At 38.0% G+C, this 23,797-nt stretch overlaps 4 protein-coding genes across 7 annotated transcripts in view; 2 read left to right on the forward strand and 2 right to left on the reverse strand.

Annotated features, from left to right (window-relative positions):
• Src64B (Tyrosine-protein kinase Src64B) overlaps positions 1-10,679 on the reverse strand; it is an 88,790-nt gene extending 78,111 nt beyond the window's left edge. For both annotated transcript variants that reach the window (XM_033465002.2, XM_033465001.2), the window contains exon 1: positions 10,461-10,679. The gene's annotated coding sequence lies outside the window, so the exon portion shown is untranslated. The remainder of the gene's footprint in view (positions 1-10,460) is intronic.
• A 531-nt stretch (positions 10,680-11,210) lies between these two features.
• Positions 11,211-14,145, forward strand: Uev1A (Ubiquitin-conjugating enzyme variant 1A). The gene is made up of 4 exons (XM_033465014.2): positions 11,211-11,476; positions 11,929-12,071; positions 12,233-12,358; positions 12,427-14,145. Exons 1-4 carry the CDS (start codon positions 11,452-11,454, stop codon positions 12,565-12,567), a joined length of 435 nt encoding a protein of 144 aa, XP_033320905.1. The 5' UTR covers positions 11,211-11,451; the 3' UTR covers positions 12,568-14,145.
• Positions 14,146-14,226: 81 nt separating this feature from the next.
• Positions 14,227-16,865, reverse strand: Cyt-c1 (Cytochrome c1). Of its 2 annotated transcripts, none has more exons than XM_076525517.1 (9): positions 16,784-16,865; positions 16,528-16,660; positions 15,860-15,910; positions 15,544-15,689; positions 15,337-15,469; positions 15,094-15,258; positions 14,896-15,013; positions 14,674-14,804; positions 14,227-14,589 (listed from the first exon to the last, which is right to left on the reverse strand). In XM_076525517.1, exons 2-9 carry the CDS (start codon positions 16,597-16,599, stop codon positions 14,476-14,478), a joined length of 930 nt encoding a protein of 309 aa, XP_076381632.1. In that variant the 5' UTR covers positions 16,600-16,660; positions 16,784-16,865; the 3' UTR covers positions 14,227-14,475. The 2 variants fall into 2 exon arrangements, with proteins under 2 accessions (XP_076381632.1, XP_033320898.2); XM_033465007.2 differs by having other exon boundaries at positions 14,674-14,808; positions 14,900-15,013; positions 16,784-16,862.
• Positions 16,866-17,168: 303 nt separating this feature from the next.
• On the forward strand, positions 17,169-23,685 carry tral (LSM14 family protein trailer hitch). 2 transcript variants are annotated; one of them, XM_033465003.2, is made up of 7 exons: positions 17,169-17,385; positions 18,473-18,627; positions 18,729-19,029; positions 19,944-20,139; positions 20,265-20,546; positions 20,790-20,969; positions 21,592-23,685. In XM_033465003.2, exons 1-7 carry the CDS (start codon positions 17,265-17,267, stop codon positions 21,890-21,892), a joined length of 1,536 nt encoding a protein of 511 aa, XP_033320894.1. In that variant the 5' UTR covers positions 17,169-17,264; the 3' UTR covers positions 21,893-23,685. The 2 variants fall into 2 exon arrangements, with proteins under 2 accessions (XP_033320894.1, XP_033320895.1); XM_033465004.2 differs by having other exon boundaries at positions 17,171-17,385; positions 18,729-18,924.
• Positions 23,686-23,797: the final 112 nt, after the last annotated feature.

Below are 23,797 nucleotides of genomic sequence, written 5' to 3' on the forward strand. Positions count from 1 at the left end.
TGTAGATTTCCGAGTAATTCAGGTGGCAGGCTTTGATAGACCACCCTTATATTGAAAACACACTGCTATTAAGAAAGAAGCGTGTATAAAAATCGAATAATTTATTGCTGTTCGCATGATGCGATTCATGGATCCAGGGTGACCGCGAGGCGCGCGCTGTGTGTTCGATAGAAATGATTATTCTATCGATAGGCGTCGTCGCGCTTTGTAGGATAATTTTACGGTCAACGACAGCTCTCAATCAATAATCGTAATTGGTATCGACGACACGGAAAATACCGGGGGATATTCGATAATTTTCCGCGTGCAGTTGGCACTCGATCGGCTCTCGAGAGCCTAATTGGAAGTATCGCGTTCGAGCTATCCTAGTCGGGCCCCTAGTGTTCCGCGAAAGCGGTGCCGCGTGCGGATGAAAGCTCTCGATTATTTCTCGCTCGATCTTCGGGTTTTGTCCCGTCCAACCGGATACCGGAGCAGCCCCGACGTTTTATCGCTCGCAGATGTTATCACGGTCCTTTATCACTCCTCCTTACCTAGTGTTCTCCTAGCGCGGCAAGGCGACTCCGTCATCGGACAGCACAATGTGCCAGCAGGATCGCCCACACGAGAGAGAGAGCTCTCGATAATTCAACAGGACAGGGCGAAAAAAATCAATAGTACAACCACCCCGATGGGGGGTCCCCTAACTCTAACCTGCATACACATAGACGCCAGCGTGTCCACCGTCGCTTTCTACCTCGTATACTTAATGAGCTAGCCTATCCGCCACGTATGCTCCGAGCTCGACAATGCGAAATCGATGGTCATGCTGCTTTTTTCAGTTTTTTTTTCAACCCTCCAGATTTTGCTAATCCAAAGGAAAAAGGGATCTCCCTGCGTGGGCTCGTCGTCCCCAGCCTTAAAAGTACAGGGCGATCGTCATCCATTAGGCTAATCGAAAAATCTTGTGTTCTTGGATTCAAAGGATAGGGTAGATGTACCGTTTCTGGCCATTCGCATTGTTTTTAAGCCACATATAACCTTGACATAACCTTATAATTCTTAAATCATTTTGTTACCCTGTTACAAGTTAGATATCAAAACTAAAGGTATTAAATGATGTATTAAAACCTGGACATTTTTTTTACATGATACAAGACTTCGAGAATATTTGCGTTGAAATTCATATAAATCCTCAACGTGGCCACAAACGGTACGTCTACCCTACTTATGCTTCGTTGGACCTAGCTTCATGTATTGTAAGCGACGTCTATCCTGCTTCAAAATCATCCTGCAATCTTTCAATGTTTTGTTTGTAACATCTACGCATAACCCAGACAAGATCGATTGAAAGAAAGAGTACTCGTCGATTCTTTTCATCTTTTCTCTGCTCTAAATAATACTTTCTTATATCTGGCATAAAATCCGCCGCGTATGCATACTGTCGCTATAGCGAAAAAAGAAGAAGGCGTCGATACCAAAGATGATCGATAATCTACGGTTTCCAGGAAATGCATGCAGAAATCGCGATGTTAACGAGACGAGAATCTTTCAGACAGTTCCACTCGATTAAATCGACTTTGTTCCACAGGCTTAATGCCACAGGCTTCTCTGCGATGCGAGTCGCCAGCAAAAGAAACACTCCGCAAAGGAGGAAGATCGATTCCAGCAGGACGTCAACGGGTTCCTGACGGATCCTCGTAGGCGAACACGCTTGGAGGAGCAAAGAGATGAATATCGGAGATCGAAATTGACGGAGAAAGCTCGGTTTCGTGGCCTCCGGTGGAACATTCAAAGGAATCCCTCGCCGCAAGAGCGGGTCGCGCCTGGGAACATTGTTTCCTGGCCAGGTTGGAACGCGATATAAGGTGGTCGGCTTTTTGTAGCAGTTCCAGGAGACAGACCGACGCCAGAGAGGAGGGTGGAAACTGGCAATTGCGTAGGTCTGCGTATCGATTTCTGAAAGCGAGAGTGAACGCGGCACGCGATGCTCGAAGGAGCTTCATATTGTAAAAAAGCTTTCCTTCGTCGACGACCACCGATGAATCTCGTTAACTATTTCGAGGGTGAGCGAACTCGGGGCAAGGATGGTCCCGGCGGACTCGCAAGGGTTCCCCTTGCAACCCCTAGAGACACAGTGGCTTAGGGGAGAAAGAAAGAGAGGGTGAGAGGGGGAGGGAACACGTGAAACAGCGGACGATCGATTTTTCCTGGAGATTTTTCATCGGCAATCGGCGTCGCCGCTTTGTTCGCCAATCCGACCCTCCCACGGGTCGCATCGGCAAAACGGTTTAATCTTCGAGCAACCTACATCTGTTGTGCCACGCCTCGAATTACGTCTCGTCATGGTAATAATCGGGAATCCATCGAGAACCGCGGGGGCGGGTATTATTTTAGTTGAACCGATAAATCGATCCACGCGGTCCGGTATCGCCAACGCCGCCGCGAATAATTAAAAAGATGATCGCGGACTGCGGCGATGGAGCGCAGAGACAAGCCCGCCGAATCGAATTTGCGGTTCCGGAGCTAAACATTCGGAGTCAATGTTTACGCTTTCGAATGTCCCAATGGCAGCCTGACGAACTAATTTTCGTACGACCAAATCGGCCGCGAAGTTCTGCAAACCCAAGTCCTTTGAGATGCACAGTTCAAATCTGTACAGTCCTTTTCGCCATAGTGACCCAAATTCCACTGTAGAATGTCGTCGAGCCAGAGTTTGATTATTCGGATGATGGATAAGGGAATGGAGAGAAAGAAAAATAAATTTCTAAGTTACATCGAATTTTTCGCAATGTTCGCGACTCTCTCTCTCTCTCTCTCTCTCTCTCTCTCTCTCTATCTCTCTCTCTGTCTTATAGTTTTGTCGCGGTGTGTACCAATCTTTTGGTACGAAAGCGATCTCTCATAGCATAAACAGAAAGATCCACAGTTTACGTACCATCGTCGAGCATCGATGTAAAATCAAGCACTCATTTATATGTTTATCAATCATTGCACGACTAAAGTTCGCTACTTGTGTGCTAAGAAAGCGTACTTCTTCAATGTTCGCTCTTTTCTAAAATCAACGAAGTCGAAGTAATCGACATCAACTATCGATCTACCGATCAACTACATCAAACCGACATCAACTATCGGTCTACCGATCTACTACATCAAACCGACATCAACTATCGATCTACCGATCTACTACATCAAACCGACATCAACTATCGATGTACCGATCAACTACATAAAACCCCGACATCAACTACGTTTAAATCACAAACAATAGCAGAGGCTCCATCATCATTTATTAACGTCCGCCTCGCATGAAACATTGATGCGTAAGAAAATAAACAGGAGACAGAGTACGACAGTCGAGTATGGGCACATTCGAAGGGGTTAATATTTAATTTCCGTGCTCGTGAATTATATCGTCGGCCATTAGAGTACGGGGCGGTATCAAAGCAAATCAACAAAAATCCATAGACCACCGAGCGAGGGTGGAGGCCGGATCAAAAGGTCCGTGGGTCCTTATCCGGGAACGCGCAACCGGCAACGCAAACACGCCGAATTGCCTGCTTCCGGTACGCGGGAAAGAGACACGCCGTGGTAACCGAGTCGCCAAGGACACAAAGGACCCTCCTTCCTCGGCAGAAAGGAAAACTCAGGGTCTCCGGCCTCTAAATCGCGACTTTCGACGGACGACTGGCGCGGATCCAGCGGAAGCGTTTGTGCCGACGAAAACCGGAGGTCCTGCTTAGATTTACACGGAGTTCCGTCCAACGGGCTCGGCCACCGTAAATAACCGACGGAGGAACAAAAATTCTATATAATATACGGCGCCGCGACGCGCCAGAACGCATAAAATTTTCCGCATTACTTTTATCGCGCCCTTCGCGACCCGCTTTGTTTCATCGCGCTTGCTAAATCAACCGACTTCGCTTTACGTCTGTCTTTTTGCTGGCGCGGCACGTAGGAAACCTTCGATTCTGATTGTGTGGAAAGATTTCAGCATTTCACTATGTTATTGCCTCTTTTATGTGGTACGAACTCTTTCGTATGGACACACACATCCTATTATCGAACGTTTCTGGAATCGGACCACATAGGAACACCCCCACTACCATTTCTCCAGAGAAAATCTGGCTATATAAAGGGCCCAAACGCGACCAGAAATCGGGCTAGTTTCGAGTCATTCGTCGACGTGGAAACTCTAGTGAGATCGAATCTTAATTCTTCTTGGAACAATCTAGTAGGTAATTAGATATCGAATCAGAAGCCCCCGCCGACTCAGTGCGAAAAACTGAGAGCGCGATAGAGTCCGCGAACACCTACATACATTTCTAAAAACCCAAAACGCGTAATAAATTAGCTTTTACCAGTTTTCTTTGGTTACAAGTTCAATTATTTCCATTTCCTATTTCGAAGCAGTAGTTGATATAACCCACAAAGATATATCTTTACCGCTCGAGGTATACTTTTATTTCTCTTCCTTAGAAAGTTACGAGGCAGCCTAATACCAATTTCTCCAAATACTATCCTTATCTTAAAGGTAGCCACCCGTGCCGAAATAAGCATCGGCTGATCTACGCACCCCTATCAAAAATCCCAATTGCATGCACCTCCGGCCACCCAACTTGCCTGGCCCTCGGCTCGTAACAATAGTAAGTATTGATAGTAAGTATATACTCCGCTAATGTTCTTGTAACTTTCTTGTACGAATAGAATCTTAATAGTGATGTCATAAATAAGAAGAAAGTGCAGCGTTATTTCGTGACTCTTTGCGATGTTTCATTTTTGATTGGATGAATTGAATTGCGAAATTTTGCGACAACTCCTGCATTTATCTGACATATAATATTGTAAGAATAATTCCATAGAGCTTACGACTAGTTTAACAAACAATTACGATAATTTCAAAAAATGCGCCGAGAAAATGCTGCATTTTCTATGCAACATCTCGAAAAGAGTAATGCTGCGATCGAAACAAACATGAAACATCGAAGAATCTTTGTAATACAGATGTTTGTCGATAACGGAAGGTCCGGAGCAACGCGTGAAAGGGTTCACAAATTGGTGTTACAATCTTCATCAAGAGCCATTGTGCCGTCCCGCATTATATTGCAAACAATTGAGAAATGTAAATGCCAGCGGGGACAGCGAAGGTCCGATAGAGCGTGGCTTTTTTTCTACATTTCGAAGGATTAACATAATTTCCGTGGAACAATAGGAGACACCAGAAGGTCCCTTAATGGCCGCGTTCCGACGCTAAATGGCGTTGCCCGAGAAATGCGACGGTTTGCATTTAAAGCAACCCGCGGAGTCGAGCGCCGCGGTCGTTTCAAGAAATCGTAATAAGGAATTCTCTTCGCGGCGCTTCTTTTTCTCCACCGAGAAGTTTTCGAGCCGGTGTATTACAACGGAACAACGGGGGGAGGGGGAGAGGAGTGACGAGACCACGAGTGGGCGGAAGAGCTTAAGTGCCACCAGACAATCTCAAAGAACCGCCTTCGAATCCGCGACCAAACTACATCGTTGAGCCTAATTAATGTAATCACTGACCTCATGAAGTGTACCCATGGCGATCCAGGCTATTTACTTGTTGAAAGGGTACGATTAAAAATTCAATTCTCCGCTGAGATAATGGCTTACGAACCTCGAGCCTCATTACTCGCTTTATGCAGGAAAATTACTCGATGCCTGAGCCTCGGATTAGCGCGACCGCTTTGGAATCGGCGGCGAACATTCATCCGGAGATAGGCTGACTTTATCTCCGCCGCACGAAAAATGGAACGAACCCTCTGTTGATAATTACTTAAGACGTTGCAAACGTTGGCGCCCCTTGCGTCTTTAGTTCGTTGGCGAAGAAAATCGACTTTGTTGGAAGACGTTTCTTTCAACTGCTGAGTGTTGGGCATGTTTTAATCGAATAACGAACGATTTTATTCGCAGAATTTATTCGAACTACTATTCGAATCGAGTTTTACTCGATATATTATCCCAATCAAATTTTATTCGAAAAGTTATACGGATGAATGTATTCAATGGACATATGCGAAATGTTGTCCAAATAGAATTTTATTGAAATAATGTCCAATTCCGATCGACACGATTAAAAAGAAAGATCAACATAAAATTTTAACCGTGTCTCGAGAAAGAGTCCCAATATTATCGGACATTGAATCCAAACGATGGATTTTTAAAAAGGCTGATATATTCCGCTGAAATCGGACATTCGGATTATAGGAAACAGACAATTCTCCCCGCTCAAGAATAGCAGATTGTAGCCAAGCTCTCCGGAGCTAACGTTCGCAATCAGCGTAACACGGTGATCATAGCTGGCGAAACTTTCCCATCCACTTTGTATAACCACACCCGCATTAATGCGGAACAGGCTGTACAATTTGAAGTAACACGCTCAGCGAAGTGTCTCTACGAAGTCTATTTCCAAAAATACGATCATTTAGAATGCCGGCAGACGCAACAAACTACTTTCACCCGAAACTACGAGACCGTGATTCAACGTCTGCCAAGGTATTACTCCAAAATTGTAGGCAACGTTGCCGAGAACGCACTCGTGTTACAGCATCGTTTCCAGCTTCGAATTTCTCCTAATAGCCGTTTTGACGTAAGCCCGTCTAAAGCCGGCGGCGCACACAGGCACGCCTAGTCGTATTTAAAGATACTTTGACGCACGTGGTTCCGTATCTTTTAAATGTCGCCAGTGGGCGGAGGACGCTAAGTGTTCGTCGGACGGAAATGATTTCGGTCGTCCATGTTCCGTGGCTTAACACAGTTCTTCCTTTTCACGTGCGAGTCCCTTTGCCTTCGCGAAGCACACTGTCGTCGCACAATGCGCGGACTGTTCCTCGGATCCTCGAAAAGATAAACGAACCTCTTCGCCCAAAGCATTTATCGTGCTGCCCAGGTGCATCTTGCCGCCAGCAATTCGCTGTCTCGCGATTTCGCCGGCGAGAATTATTCGCGCCAGCAACGCGACGATTCCGACGCGAGCATCGTATTCGGGTCTTTTCAATTCGATTAGACTCGTTTCGACAAATTAAAACAAATTATACGAGCTTTATCTTTGTAAGATTATCTTTGTAACAAATATTATTCCGCCTCTTGTCTTGTAAAAGATAAGTTTTTGTGAAATCTTGGTATAATCTGTGAAAATTTGCGACAACAAATACGTAGAAGTTTTTCTAGAAAAGTTTCAAGAAGAATCATTTCTAGTTGATATTGTAATCCGAAGGAAAAATTACGCGGAAAAGATCAAAATCAGAATCAAAATTTTTTGTACTTCAATTTATTACATTTAGATGTCGACATGGAGCTAACTATTGTGTTCTGAGCAAACCGCGGATTTTTCTGTGGAATGAAAACATTGATAGTTTAGACTCATTATTTTACAGCTGACCTGCTGGAGTAGGCTGATTGGCATTCGTGATAGTAGGACACGCGTGAAGATAATACTCATTAGAGCGTCATCAGGAATGAATAATTGGACGCTGTAAAAGCAAGAATAAATAAGCTAATAGCTCGATAACACGCAGAAGATGAACTGTACTGGGAAGGAGATGCAGATGTATGCATTTCTCGAGATACTTTTTATCCCAACGTTCGAAATAGTTCTTTATCCTCGTTGAACAACAAGAGATGATACTAGCGTGCACTTGGTTTCAGATTGCAAACAATCGAGCAGGGGAAAAATGGGGCAATTTTCCTGGCTCGACGATACGCGTACCATTTTCTTTGTGCAGAGTATAAACTATTCATGGAATCAGTTTGCAAGCTCCGATATAACAAAAGCTCATTATTTAAAGGATTCGAGGGACGAAGAAAAATAGGGTCATCTTTCCTGGTGTAAGAACGGATCTGCATTCAGCACTCAACACACTTATCTATTTAGGGCAGGGATGAACGATTTAACCAGTCAATAGCAGAGGTTTAATACCACGGGACGTTCTGAAATATGCGATTTAAATCGGCCGCATGCTAGCCTGTGTGTACGAATGGATAAATTGAAATTGAAAATCTCTTGAGAGGAATTTTGTTGTCAATAAATCTAAATGCGAAAGATAACTGATTCGACAGTATTCTCAAAGGCGATTCGGGTCGCGCCCTCTTTAAGTGTAAACGAAACAATATTGCACAGGAAACAGATGATTCATTCGGGGAAGCTTGATCTTGCGTTTGATTTTTTCCCGAATGACGTGATAAATGTAGTAGCTGTACCGTCCTACGCATCATTCTATTTTCACCAGCAGTTTTCTCAGTTTCTTTAAATTTTTCAATCATCCTACATATATATATATATAGATCGTATATATATATATATATATAAATGAATTATAATATAAATTGAAAATATCATATATATATATATATATATATGATATTTTCAATTTATATTATAATTCATTTATATACTTAATTAATACAATCAAGTAACCAGCATCTACAAGAATTAATAAAGAACATACAAATACATTCCTCTACCGTTTGCATTTGTTCTCTTGACTGCAAATGCGCTCTGCTATGTTTAAAAATAGCTTCATTATTTCCATTTATTTCAAAACAAGTTAGAATGAATTCAACTTGAATTATTGGTTTACCTATAAAATTGCTCTTACTATTGAACAATATATTAAAATGTCCCCTATTATCTATCTTGAATGTTTAAACGACTGTTCTATATATAAAAAAGAAAGATACATAATATCCCAAAATTAAATTCTATTATGTATTCAGAATTATTTCTTGATTCGCAACTGAAACTGCTATTAAAACATTTACTAACAAAACCTCAGTTGTGAGGTTTATCAACAATCATTCACTCATTGGCAGACAACGTATTAATCTCACAGAAAATTCTTAGAACAATATTTCTTAGATTAAAGAGCTAATTTATTTAAAAAGGACGCTCCGATAACCATAGAGTATTAAATTAATAGTCATCGCCCGAAGCACCCTCGAAGTGCTGCTCCAACCCTAGCCTTCTGTATGCGCGCGCAGCCCACGCACTTTTAAATTCAACTTCCCCAAAAATGTTGCTGGTCGTTCATTTCCTTCCTGTAAGAGATATTAGCCGCTATTGGATCGTGGCGCACGATTGATTATAAAGCTCTCGGTGAAATAGTTGTACGTCGAAGCATTGACTTATACGACACAATATTATCGAACGATAAGTCATATTGCAAAGTGGGCGCGTGCGGCTCATGGTGAAAGCTCGCGAACGCAATGCCGCCGAGCGCGTGCCGACGACGCCACGCCGACAGATACACAATTAAAAGAAAGTTCACGGCAAGTTTCGAGCCGGTGAACGAATCCGCGCAGAATTGAATATATCCGAAGTTAATCGCGTTCATAACGGTATATACCTGAACCCGACGGCAACGGTCACTCGTCGAAGCCTCACAAGGTGCCGCTTATTACTCTTTTACTTTCCTCGTTGTTCCCTGCTCTCATTTTCACGCCTCACTGCCGCACTATTCATTGACAACTGTTCAGCGGTCGACGCAACAGAGAACAATGGGTTCTTATGCTCAAAAAATCGCATTGATATCGACCGTGAATTTGGGGAAGCTAAACCAGACTTAAGCTTGAGTCTGTGATGCTGGTAATATGCTTGGTAATATTTATAAATTGAACATCTAGGGAGCAAAATTGTAGACATATCGTGATTTGGGATATACAAGATTATCGAAATTTGTCATCTATACAGACTATTGTTTCGCTCACTTTATCTACAAATATTCGCGGTTATCAGACAATTACGTGGTTTAACGAGATAATCCGCGTTTATTGGATATTATAAAGCTCGTAGTTTTGCGAGTTTAAATATTTTAAGCACAGAGTAAAAAATGTTTGTTGGGATTATTTTGATAAGCGTGAACGATGATTGAAAAGAAGTAGATATATACTGATGCACGCATAAACGGGAATCGAATGCCTACATATATTTTCAAGCGTACATTTGCTTGCTCTAAACGAAGAATATAATTGTTTTTAGTGGAAATGTTTCAAAACAATAACTTTTTGCCATTAGTGAGAGAAATGTAAGACACAATGGCATGATTACTGATTTCTACACCAGAATAAAAACTATGAAATTATTTGACAGATATAGATTCAGTGACAAACACCTTTCACACGCGAATGTTAAGCTTATCGATACTTTCTGTTTACAGTCCCTTTCACTGGTAAGTCTCGCGAGCGGTGATTGAAATACGAATTATGTACTCCGAAAATTTTTGTAAACTCCTATTCGAATCGATTTGAGTGAATCAGGCAATCATCTGCGAAAAGGATTACGCTTTTTAAATTGCTTCGAAATTGGCGACAATGAGTAGCTAAAGGTCAATGGCGTTCGTTTGTTTATTATGGTGGACAGTTCGGTAGGTGTATCTGCCCGACTGTCAAACATCGCGCAGAACTCCCGAGGCATTCTCTATTGCCGGAAAAATTCGAATAATATGATTTTAAAATTCACGTACCTATTTCAAAGCAGGATCCTCGTTGTTCTTCGAGTAATCCGCGTTCGGTGATGTATTTAATATATCGTACAGCACATTTTAACACACGCCGGGACACACTGTGCGCAGCAAGAGTCAACGAAATGCACCACGAGCAGACTGACAGTTACCACGGGTTGTTCATTATTGGAAAATCTGCCTTACAGGCTGCTCTTGCGCAGCCGGCGCGATACTACCGACTTCCTCCCCTCTATCGGCCGACGCCATTTCTACCAACCATCCTTCTCTCCAGCTTTCATGTTGTTCATATACGTATCAAAAAAATACAGTGCCCCGTCCCTGCACAGACAGTTCAATACCCGTAGCCCATGACAAATGTCAGCTGTGAGAAATCAATCATCTGTCAGCTCAACATTTAAATCACTAATTTCGAAAATTTAATAATAAATGTTAGATTGCTAATTTTATACATAGAATTGTTGCAACAAGATTCGTTGACGCTGTTTGCTGTCAAGAACTATACGTAAATATGTATTTTGTATTCTTTCTCTACTATCGCAGAAAAGCTCAAAGTTTTTGGATGAAAATAATATTTCGATAAAAAACTAACATATTAATGGTTGTAACATTATATTTATTACCATTAAGCTGATCAAAACGCGAATATTATACTCGTCGGTATCTAGAGATTAAGAAATCTGTACTCTAGAATTTTATAAAAACAACGCCGGTAACTGTAATCGAGATATGAAACTTGCGATGCAGTAAACCCGTCTAGAAAGTGAGTAGTCTGTGGAAACAGACAACCTCACGGAGGTTGGCTGAATTTTCGCAAAGTGAATTTCACTGAAATATTAGATATTATTTTCCTTGCCTTACCTTTGGGTGATGAGAAATTCGCGTTATTATTGAGTCGCGTGTCCGAAAGTGAAACGGATTGTAGCACGTTATTTGGTGTAGGTAATTTGCTACACTTTAAAAAAATATACAGCGCTTCACAAAATAAGATATCATGGCGGTACCTACTACCGGTGTAGGTAAGTATTTTATATCTATTTTACAAGCTAAAGATGCAAACGACAAACAGATGTATTGTTTCATAAGAAGTATTGACTATTCTATGTAATACATCAAACGAGTTACACACGAAATTTTGAGGCTGAAACCTAATCTGTGCAATCTTTACGAAATATAAGATGTTGTATTTCTTTCATAAGTTATCACGCACAGTATACGTGTCTAAATGTAATCAAAGATTCATCAGTTTCTACAAGATATTTTTACTCTCTCAAACTTTCTCATACGGAAATGGATATAGAATTGAAAGGGGATCATGAAAATACTAATGAGTAGTAGGTTACACCATGCCTAAAGTCACAGATTCATAACCTGTACTTGTACCAGGTTTTTTTTTATTAACAGTAGCCTAAAGACAGTTAAACTTGCATATAGACTATTAAGAGATAACTATGATTATACTGATTTTTAGTTGTGCCTCGAAACTTTCGTTTACTAGAGGAATTAGAACAAGGTCAGAAGGGTGTAGGTGATGGCACAATCAGTTGGGGATTGGAGAACGATGATGACATGACTCTTACACACTGGACTGGGATGATAATTGGACCACCTAGAGTAATTTATTTCAAACATTTAAATTCCATTGAATTTGTGCATAATTATTATCTTTTACATCAGTTATTAATGCATAAATGAAATTAATATTTCTAAAACATATAGCTCTAATTCTAGTAAATTTATTACAGTTGCTTAAATATTATGTATTACTGTTTTAGACACCATATGAAAATAGGATGTATAGTTTGAAAATTGATTGTGGACAAAGATATCCAGATGATGCACCTAATGTAAGGTTTCTAAGCAGGATTAATATGAATTGTATTAACAGTACTACTGGTGCGGTAAGTACCTTTCTTTGTTTTGATCCTCCAATAGTGGAAACATGTATTAAATAGATCAGATTTTATAGGTGGATAATCGCAGTGTACCAGTACTTGCTAAGTGGCAACGAGAATACACAATTAAGACAGTTCTGCAAGAGCTCCGTCGTTTGATGACATTAAAGGAAAATATGAAACTGTCTCAGCCTCCAGAAGGTAGCACCTTTTAGCCTAACCACATGTAAACTCAACACCTCTTCCTTTTTGTGGTAGCATGGGGCGAGATTTAATCAAGGTACCAAATAATATTAAATGGGTACCTAATAAAGACGTATGCTATGAGGTAACATCTGTATAAAAAAAAAAGAGGGTGATAATGACTTAAAAAAGTTGAATCAGTGTTTCCAATTTACAGAAATATTTACTTACAAAATTTTAAAAAATATTTCTTTTTACATATTATTTTGTAATTTTAGAGCACATTTCATGTACATGTAAAATTGTTACTATACTTTTAATACTGTATTGTAAAGATATGCCCTTGCATTGTATTTAAGAAAATACTGTTTCAGCTTTTCAAGTTAATACAAACTAAAACAAGAGTCATATTTTGAATCTTAAAAACTGGAAACACAGACTATGTAATAAAAGTAATAATCAGTAAGAACAACTTATGCCTTCAAAGTTTTTTAAAATGAAAGAAAGAAGAATTGCCTGAATATGAATTAAAAAACATTTCAGTTTGTGCATAAGTGCCATTTCATAATCTGTGGAGGTGTCTCAGTAATTACTATTATAGACCATTCTAAATTCTGATAATTTATATTTTCGTGTGCTCATTTCTGCCAAGCTTTACTTTATTTCCTCCTCTGTTAGTTGTTATTAAGATTTTAGCAAACAACAGGTTGTTGAGATCAATATTTGATGCAACGATGTGCCTTTTTGTGCGAGTAGCATAAAATTGTACATGTATTAGAGCTTGTTTGGTTGAGACATCATCCAAGAACGGCCTCTTATTCTGTATAAAAAGAACAAATATGTTTTCTTAATTGATTATGTTGCAATTGAAACATACCAAGCAGTAATTTGGTTTACAGTAGTATATATGGTAAATGGTATAGTGTTGCATCAGTGAGTACATCAATATATGAAGCATTATATTGAAAATCTTCTGTTTTCCATTCCACTATTTATATATTAGAAATATATTTTAGATTCATTTGATCTTTATACTACAGATGTAGTAAAAGTGTATTGCTTACTTTTCGAGCTGAGCTTCATAATTGATGTATTAGTAAAACCATATTTAATTCTTAATAAACATCCAAAGTATCATAAATAGCTTTTCAATAATTAGGGAATCGGGTGTATAATGCTAGCGCAATTCTATTATGAAATGCTACAAACTATACCGTTCCATACAGGTATATGCAGAACGGAAAATAGGTTCTCCATAATTATGTTACATTTTAGAAAAGAAAGATATAATCATAAATTATTTCAAACATAATATAATTTTTTGGAGTTTTGTTATCCAAACTGTGTAACAATGTCCTTCATTTTTAAAGTAAATCCAAACCAAAGTACGAGATTTTTAACAGAATTCCACACTTATCATGTAATATTATGAAATTCTCAACTACCTGAAACATTATACATACCTCTTTATCAGCTTCGCATTTCAGTGTTACACTATAAATAATGTAATAGTGTAATCTAATTCATACTATTAAAAATATTAAATAATTATTACTCTATGTCGATGAAGTCAAGCTTAAAAAAAAATAAAAGGATTTCTTTAGAAACGATTTTCATATTATTACTTTTCTACTCCTTCTAATATCGATACTTTGGGAATAGTCGTTAGCAAGTAAAAAATGCATAATTAATTATGTTTAACAATTTATTTAAACCAGACGACGGCATGATTGACTGTAGTTATATGTACAAGGCGTAAGTAGATTGACTGTCAGCTAGCAATATTGTGATAGTACATATGACAGTTTTCGTACTATTGCATTTCCAGAGATGACGTAATTTTCAAATAAGTTATAAAACTACATTCCAATACAGAAGTCTAACATCGTCAAATTAGTTTCTTTGCGCTAATCTCTGAAATGTTTTAAATTCAGAGGATATTATATTTTTTTTTGTGTGGGTGTAAAAGCAATTTTGGTACTCTTAAGAGTTGTCCACTTGTGTCTTTTCCAGTAATATGTTAACGCTGATAGTGTTGAGAATACAATAATCGCCTACAAATAATATACAATTATATAATTTTTAAATAAATAGAATATGATCTGGGAAATATATTTGAAATTCCTATGCTGTTTTACCTTTACGAACAATCGCTGTCTGTCATCAAACTCTGGATTCGATGTCCACATAAGAAATGAGACAACATCTTTTGCTATTTGAGAAGCAGTTGCTGGTGTACCATCCTCGAACTCTAAGACTTCATCAAAGACTACCTAACATATTTAATACAAATAATTTGAAAGTACTTTTAACTGGTGCAGTTTTAAGATGATATGAAAATTTTAAATAGATTATTTTACTTGCCTGTGCCATACCAAGTGCTCCTCCTGGGAAATATGGGTTGAAATACTGACCTTCTCTAAGAGTTACACCAGCTGGTGGGTCACAATATCCAGTTAACAATGAGAATACGTAATTCTGAAATTCCAATTGTATCTCAAGTAATGTAATTACTATTGAAACTTAAGTATACAATACACATGTTAAATGACATTTACCTCTCCATTGTGTCTTGCATTAACAATATAAGATAAATCGGGTGGATAAGCACCATTGTTAGCTGCTCTAGCAGCTTCTTCATTGGGATATGGTGATGGGATACGATCAGATAATTTACCAGGGCGCATGAACATAGCACCTGTAGCATCAGGTCCATCTTCTACCTACATAAATCAGCGTTTCCATTATTGAATTTATTTTATTTACATTGACAAATTATTTTTATTGTCTTAATTCTTTACCTGAACTTCTTCAGCGATGGCTTTAACTTCTTCTTCAGTGTGTGTAACACCAACAAGTTCACGGTAAGTTACAAATTGCAAACTGTGACAAGCTGAACACACATTCTTATATACTTCCCATCCACGTCGCATACTAATAATCATAAAATTTATATTTATACACATGGTATATATCTATTTGTAATAATTTATTGTATACTTAATTACCTTGCATGATCAAATGACCTGAATAATCCATCAAAGGACCATTTATAATGAGGAATAATGGCACCCGAGGAAGCTTGCACTGACTTTTCCAATGCATAAATTAATGCAGTGAGTCCCCCTGCTGTTACTCCTAGACATGTTAGTAACTGAAACATTTTAATAATAATATTAGACTTTTGTTATTCATTTGTAAGTTTATAAATGTTGAACTTACTATCAATATGTATACACGTATTAAATGAGGATTAAAGGTTTGGATGCACATTAGATTAAGAATGGGCAGAACATCTTCAAATGATTATAAAAATACACATACCGCTTTTCTACCCTTAGACCATCGGTTTGCTGTTGAAAAATTATGCGCATGCTGTAACAAAGATTTCTTGTTAAGTAAAACTAATCAAGACTTTAATCAAACAGTTTTCTCTTAGGTTTATATATTGGTTAAAATTAACAGTAATACTAAGACATTCTGTGCTTTACCAATTAAAATAATGATTAGTTAATAGCTATTGGTATTTGCAATAGATTTAAGTTACTTTTACTAGTACTTCCTTTAATTCATCATATATATTGAGAGTGGTCGCATTCTTAATAAAAAATCATGTACAATTTTAGTCAGAAATTAGATTTTTTAATAGTCCACACTGTGTTCATGCCTGTATGGTCATGGCAGCATCACAATTTTCAGTACTGATCACTATTACATAACATCAGATAAAACGTCTTCAAGATCTTCTTCAATCTATAATCTTGTTACAATGTGTAAGAAATTAGAAGTAAACCAATGGCAAGAACTATTAAATTAATATATCTTTGAAAAAAAGTGTCATAGCAGCCGACAAGTTGTACAGTGCCATGGGATTCACTCATATCATCTTTCGAATGTCAATATCCTAACAGCAACACTTCGGCAAAAAATGATATGTTTAGAATAAATGAGTAAACATATTAGAAAACAACTGATATTTCTAAATAATATACCTGACTGAATAAGGTTCCATAATTCGTCTTTAAAAGACCAGATTTACAAACTCGACCCAACGAAGCCGCCATGTTGGCCAGAGGTACAATGTACGAAGACGGGTAATCAATGTAACATCTATTGGAGAAATTTCTATGACACAATAAAATAGATTTTCCGTGAATCGTATTTCAATGTTTTTGCTATAATAATTCTAAAATTCAGAGAATTCGTAAAATCCCTTATAAGATTAGGTCGAAAGCAAATTGTACTTACACAACTTTCAAGTCTTTAAGATGACTTTAATCAAGGATACCAATAGTAAAGGATCGAATTTTGAAAGTTTGAATTCATTCACATGTGTCCACATGTATTTTATTTGCCATCATTTATTTTCTCATATTTTTAAGTTACTGCAGTTTTTCATTTCTAGACATAGATAGTGCTTAAAATATATCTAAATCTATGAAAGATGTTCATCGTAAACAATAGATAACATTATATTGAAAAAAATGGTTCATCTTGCAATGTTGAACTACATTACAATTCATAATATTTTTTCTTTTCTCAAATTTGTTACACATTTGATACGTACATTAGGCATTCTGGATTTCTGGGGGTGTGGCGCATGCGCAATTTCTGTTGGTAGACTTGGCAGTTTGCTGTCGACCATTGGTGTCAGCTGGTGGTTTCGTCAGATGGTATTGTGAATCCTATAATATCACATCGATCACTGTTCTGAAGAAAACGATTCAAGATGAGCGGAGGAATGCCAGAATTGGGTTCGAAGATTAGTTTAATATCGAAGGCGGATATTCGTTACGAAGGCCGACTTTTTACCGTGGATCCTCAAGAATGCACGATTGCCCTAGCTAATGGTGAGTCTGAAATCAAGATGGACACCGAAATCGGTTTTGCCGCTGCTCCTTTTCCCGGTTATTTTCTTGAAATGCCTGCCACTAATAATTCTCGATTATCCTCTTCTCTTCGCTTCATATGCTTCGTTCTCACATCGTTAATGAAAATTCGATAGTTTCCTCGTACATATTTCACTGGGATATGTTTCCGAAACTGTCGGTATTTGATCCGTCCGGTGAAGCTTCCATACAAAACAACCGGGGTCACTCGTCATTTATAACGGGTATTTTGTCGAATATTCCCAATTTAAATACAAGTTGTCGAAACGTATATCGACGGTTAATGCATTTCAGATTTCTATAAGCAGACCGGACTTTTGTTTAATAGTCCCCGAATTATAGGAACTTCTATTGAAATGCAAAGTAATCGAGTTGGAACTGCAATACGTGTCACACATAATTTATCTAACTAAACCACTACATACTTTTCTATTACCCATCCTTCAATAAAATTAATTAAATGAAATTTTTAAAATATTTAAAATGAATAATGTATATCTTTGAATAGTTGTATCATAACATTTCATTATCTCAAAGTTCTTTTTATTTATTTATCGAAATCTTAATAAATTTGATTCAATATGATGTATATATGAAAACACACATATTCAACTAAAATTTTAGTATTTCCCGGTGTGATAATACGGGATAATTATGTTTATACAAAGTTAGCTTGCCTGAAAGCCATTCCTTACATCCACCATTGTGTGGAATGTTTGTGTTACATGCTTGTCCTGTTTATGTCCCTGTCCTTTCTTTTTTCAACCATATTACAAAACTGTTATAATCGTTAGATTTGAATTTAATAGCATTACACATTAGGTTTGAACTTGAACTTTTAATTCAATATGTAAATTATATTATTATACTAGATATCATAACTTTTTATTTTATTTTGTTATTACATTTTTAATTTATTTTAAATATATGCCTTATGGAAATCAATTTTAAAATTTAATTCAAATAACATGTTTTTTTATAATAATATATAATATATATATAAATAAATATATTTATTTATTTATTCTTAATTTTTTTTGTGTTATAGTGCGTTCCTTTGGAACTGAGGATAGAGAGACACAACTTCCTGTAGCACCACAGAATCAAGTGTATGAGTACATTTTGTTCCGTGGTTCAGATATTAAAGATATTCGGGTGGTGAATAATGTTAGTTCTATTCCAAATGATCCAGCCATTGTGCAGGTAATATATATATATATACACATATGTATATATGCTGTTAGGCTTTAAAGTATAAATTGACATCAATGTAATTGTGATTGCAAAATAATTGTTATTTATAGATGACGGTACAACCGTCTATGAGCCAGCAGTCATATCAACCACAGCCGAGCTATGCTCACCCAATGATGGGCCAGATGGGTCCAATGAGTGGACAATATGGAACACCCTATGGCATGACAATGGGTACTATGGGACCGGTAATGGGAATGCCCACTGCTGCTAGAGATCCTCGTGGACCGATAAATAAACAGCCAAGTGAGTTGAGCTTGGGCTCTTCTGAACCCAATGCCATCTCTATCCCAAACTCACTACCAATGGCCAATGTCGACCCATTACCAAAAGACCAATCTCTGGAAGATGGTAAACTGTTTTTGCTATGAACTCTCCTTTGCCCACTGGCATGCTTGCTGCTTCTGCTTTGGTAATGCTTGCTAATTTCATTTACCATAATCAAATCTTCTCTTTACTAACGCTTTACAAACATCAAAAGTTTGCTCATGCTTTTTTAATCTGCAATATTTTCTTCTTTATAGTATTAATTGTAATTTCTTCTTTTATATCTTTATTACAATTATTGCTTGTGCTTGGATTTGGCATTGCTTATTTAATCAAACAAGTTCTGAATGCTTTGAACACACTTTACATTAATATTTGTTAACATATGCGTACATACTTATTAGTACTATACTTTGTTTTGATACAATTTATCATAAAAATAAGTCTGCTTTCTAACTTCAATAAATTACTCACTGTGACTGGCTAAAATATTATTATATTATATGATACAATATTAGTCACTTAACATACAAGTAGAATATTTTCTACAGTTTATTTTGAAATTTTCAATCACCAGTTGACTTATATTATTTGGTCTTTTTATTTGTAATATAATAATATTGATTATTTTTAAGAATTTTTGTTTTGATAATGATTTGTGCATGTAAATTTTTTTTACATTTTCTCATCTTTTTCGACTTCGACTCACAGTTTTTTTTAATAATTTGAATAGCGCTAGAAATAGTATGCACTAGCAAGTAACATAATAGCAAGAACAGTTGAAATTTCTTGTAGATATCTCCTATGTTCTATTCTAAAACTTTCTTTTTCGACATAGTTCTTTTTGAATCTAATTCATGTAGAGCTATAAATGCAAATGAAATGTTGGACATCTTATATAATATGTCATATATTAGTTCGCGTATTTAAAGTAAGCATTTCAATAATTATGACTACTATATAAGACACGAATATGATTGTTCACATTATTATTATAGGCGTATTAGATCTTATCAGTGGTTCAAGGTCAACAACTCCAACTTCATCCTTATTGACAAGGAAAAGTCCTACAATGGATCAGGGTGTTCAGGTAAGTCATCAGCAACAACAACAACAACAAAGTGGTACTATTGGAAAACTTGGTGACAAGACGAATATGAGAACCATTCAACCTGCCCGTCGTGATCATGATAGGTAATTTCATTTTGTCCAAAAACAAGTTATTAGTAGACATAGAGTATGTTCATCTCTATCACCTATGGAACTCTTGACATACCGATTTTCTGCGGTGCCTATATGTATTACTTTTCAACTTCTAGCCATGCTGCTAACAAACCGGGCGGTGCTATCACGCAGTACAACGATGGCAAACGTGATCCAATGAAACAGGATGGTCAGATGCAAGGTCAAGGTGCCCACCCGCAAGGTGGCAGAGGGAATCGTGGTGGCTGGATGAATCGTGGAAACATGAGAGGTAGAGGAAGAGGTCGTGGTGGCTTTAGAAATCAACCTGGTAATGCTGGTGCCAAACCGAAGAACACATTGAAGTTCGATAACGATTACGATTTTGAGCAAGCCAACACTGAGTTTGAGGAGTTGAGGTAAACATCTGATCCAGGTGTAACACATATTCCATAGCATGGTTAGTGCCGGATTCATTTCAAGTACAATTTGAAATGTGCAAAGTGGACACCATGCAAAATTAAAGTATATGCGTTTTTTAAAGAAGTGTATAAATGCAACTTGTACATTGCTTACGCAACGCAGCAACAAATTATTTATTTTTCATGCATGATAAATGTTAATATATTCAGTGATTCATGATATCATGTAATCGATTTCAGATCTCAATTGGCGAAAACAAAGATCGATTCTGGTGCTGATAACGAGAAGAAGGATGATAGCGGCAACGAAACCGGAGCAGGTGAAGGAGAACCTGAGGAGGAGCCAGAGATAGTTCATTACGATAAGTCGAAATCTTTCTTCGATAATATTAGCTGCGAGGCTGTCGAAAGGAGTAAAGGGTGAGTTTGCAGTGGATATTATTTGTTAATTTTTATTTGAATTTACCAATCATTAGAAATATGTAAGATAATTTAATCATTGGAAGGAATAGGTGTACCTTTTCTCATATTCAAGCAAGAAACAATTTTTCATTTCACTTTGATAGCTCATAATGTTATGTCAGATGAAAATGTCTTGTTGTAGGGAATTTTAGATCGATTAGGGTAATCACTTAATACTTTACCCAATGCAGCAAACACTGTCCTCTGTCCTCTGTCCTCATTCTTCGCTTCGCTTCCATCCGATTCCGATCGGTGCGTCCTAATCATTCACAACCATGCACTCACCTTCATACCACCACATTCATATGACTACACACTCATTCTTACATTATTGGATCGCTTATGGACGTCTTAGTTTTGATTTCTTTTGTGTTAAAAATTCGTGGATATTGTCCAAACGTAAGCAGAAGTGGATACAGACGTTTAATCAGAGGAAGATTTTCTAGCTAGGTAGTACGAGGATTATCAGAGTTTATCGTGTAAGACGTTCCTATTCGTTTGAAGGAAAAATTCAAGTTTGTAAAGGCAATCCTAGGGGTGTGAACTGCGTGGTGTATGATGCTTATTTGAACTATTACAGTGGATTCCAACGTACAGATTGGAGGACAGAACGCAAATTGAACTCTGAAACGTTTGGTGTGGCATCAACGAGGCGCGGTAGTTTCCGTGGACGCGGATTTTATAACCGTGGGATGGGAGGCATGTATCGAGGTGGTGGTGGTGCCGGCGGTTTCCGTGGAGGTTACAGAGGCTCCAGAGGAGGTAACCGTAAGCCGGCAAACCAACAACAACAGAGCAACCCGGGTAGTCAAAGCCAGCGCACGACCAACGAACAATCGGCTCCCCAGTCGCAGCAGAACAGTCGCGTGGTATCTTTTTGAACGAGCCGACGCGGCCACTAACTATCTATAAGTATTCACTCTAGATTAAGATTTTTACTATATGTGCTCTGCCCTTACGGACTGACTTGAATTGAATTCAACTTTCACGAAGGATTCAATGATTCACGGTAAACAATAGAGAGAAGACAAAAGAAAGGAGAGAATGAACCATGAATTGTGGGTGGTAGGGGTGGGGAGAGGGGGGGGGGGCGCAAACAAAAGGTGAAAAATAAAAGTTCTCTGAGAGAACTTTATTAAGGATAATTTTTTTTGTATCACCACGCAGGAGTATGAACACTGTAGCGAATTAAAAAGCTCGGATGCTCGGGGCGGAGACCTGCGTTTGAAATTTCTCGACAAATAAATAATGAACCTTATTGTTACATAAGTAGTTAATTTCGAAAACTCGATATTCAAGAGCCATTATGTCCTACGAGTTACGAAATCGTCGAATGCTTGATAAATGTAAACGAGTACAATAACACATGCTGGACGGTAGAATGTTCGCGGAAACAATAATCACAAAGGCAACCTGATTTGTCACGGCATCCTCAGTTTACGGGCTCGTTCCGGGCCCGCGCACTATTATTCGGAACACAAGAAGCATGCAAACTACATGAGATCACGGGATGAGAGAACGCTATGAATCTCAACGGGACTTTCTTTTTTTTTCTTGAACACAACGTGGCGGATGCATGTGAATATATACTGCGAGAGGTACGAGTGTTCGGGGTAAACGATTTCCAGGGGCGGGTAGACGGATGAACTAATTAGAAAACTGACTAATTCTTTGTGTTTTGCGTACACGTCGATGATTCGACACGAGGCGGAATACAAATTAGCAGGGATCGAGAAGAATGAACATGTGGAACATGCGTTTAATCGCAGACTAGGAAGTAGGACAATACATTATGGTTATTTCGAGCAGTCAGAACTTTATTTATTTAAGATGATGACGCGAATCAAGGTGAAATCATTATTCTTTACTCGTACGTTTTATACAGCGGGTTTTGATTTTCGAACAAGCAAAGGGGAAAAATAGAAAGATTGATTTTGTATGGTTGATATATATAGTAGGTAGGCACACGCGCGCGATGCTGAATCGTACATCGATTTATTGACTATTAGGTTTTTTTTGAGACATTGAACAGATGGTATGTTAGTGTTAAGTGAACAATGTGAGCGAGAGCGCGCGCGGATACCTTCTTGTAGTTCGACTGCGTTAGCTAGCTTCGGATCCCTCGAAGAGGTCGTTTTTGATGTACGAAGACGCTGCGTAAAGCTCGCTGATAGCGTTTTTTGAGGGTAAAACTCTAAAAAGAGCAGAAGGAGGAGAAGAAGCATGATAATGTCCTTAAACGTATAAGACGCGAGAAAAAAAAAAGAAAGGCAGAATAGGTATATTATTTGCGACTGTTATTTTCTTATGGCTCGCATGGAGTCCCAGCGTATACTGGTATATACATACATAACAATGAGATTTAGTTACATGTAAGTCGAAGAGGAACCTCCATAACCAGTAAATGTTGCAAGGTAAAGTTACAAAAACAAAAAAATAAAAGAATAAACGCGTAATAATGTGTAATGATAAGTAAAAATAGGAACGAGGAATATGGGGGATAAGAAACAAAAAAAAGAAAATATAACTTTTAAGTTTTATGCATTGCGTGTGTAAAGAATGCACGGTGTATGCGGTTTTCCGATGATAAATTTTTGTTTTGTACAGCGGATATTGTGATTCCCAATGCTGAAATAATACTGAGATAATAAAAAGAAAAGGAACGTTTATTGTACTCTTTATATAAGTTCACTGATTCACCTCAAGAGAAAGCGCCAGAGAGGGAGAGAGAGAAAGAGAGAGAGAGAGAGAGAGAAAGGAATTTAAGTTGAAAGTATTCGTCAATT

This window comes from Megalopta genalis, chromosome 12 (genome assembly GCF_051020955.1).
Source record: "Megalopta genalis isolate 19385.01 chromosome 12, iyMegGena1_principal, whole genome shotgun sequence".
Taxonomy (NCBI): Eukaryota; Metazoa; Arthropoda; class Insecta; order Hymenoptera; family Halictidae; genus Megalopta; species Megalopta genalis.

What these genes read in the sequence shown, in the direction of transcription:
- Uev1A (XM_033465014.2), top strand. Translation starts at nt 11,452, where the DNA reads ATGGCGGTACCTACTACCGGTGTAG. An exon ending in TGATAATTGGACCACCTAGA is followed by an intron (nt 12,072 to 12,232) that starts GTAATTTATTTC and finishes TTACTGTTTTAG; the next exon opens with ACACCATATGAAAATAGGAT. An exon ending in TTAACAGTACTACTGGTGCG is followed by an intron (nt 12,359 to 12,426) that starts GTAAGTACCTTT and finishes CAGATTTTATAG; the next exon opens with GTGGATAATCGCAGTGTACC.
- tral (XM_033465003.2), top strand. Translation starts at nt 17,265, where the DNA reads ATGAGCGGAGGAATGCCAGAATTGGGTTCGAAGATTAGTTTAATATCG. An exon ending in ATGATCCAGCCATTGTGCAG is followed by an intron (nt 18,628 to 18,728) that starts GTAATATATATA and finishes TGTTATTTATAG; the next exon opens with ATGACGGTACAACCGTCTAT. An exon ending in ACTGAGTTTGAGGAGTTGAG is followed by an intron (nt 20,547 to 20,789) that starts GTAAACATCTGA and finishes AATCGATTTCAG; the next exon opens with ATCTCAATTGGCGAAAACAA.
- Cyt-c1 (XM_076525517.1), bottom strand. Translation starts at nt 16,599, where the DNA reads ATGGCGGCTTCGTTGGGTCGAGTTTGTAAATCTGGTCTTTTAAAGACG. An exon ending in ATGGAACCTTATTCAGTCAG is followed by an intron (nt 15,911 to 16,527) that starts GTATATTATTTA and finishes TCTTTGTTACAG; the next exon opens with CATGCGCATAATTTTTCAAC. An exon ending in GACAGCGATTGTTCGTAAAG is followed by an intron (nt 14,590 to 14,673) that starts GTAAAACAGCAT and finishes TATTATTTGTAG; the next exon opens with GCGATTATTGTATTCTCAAC.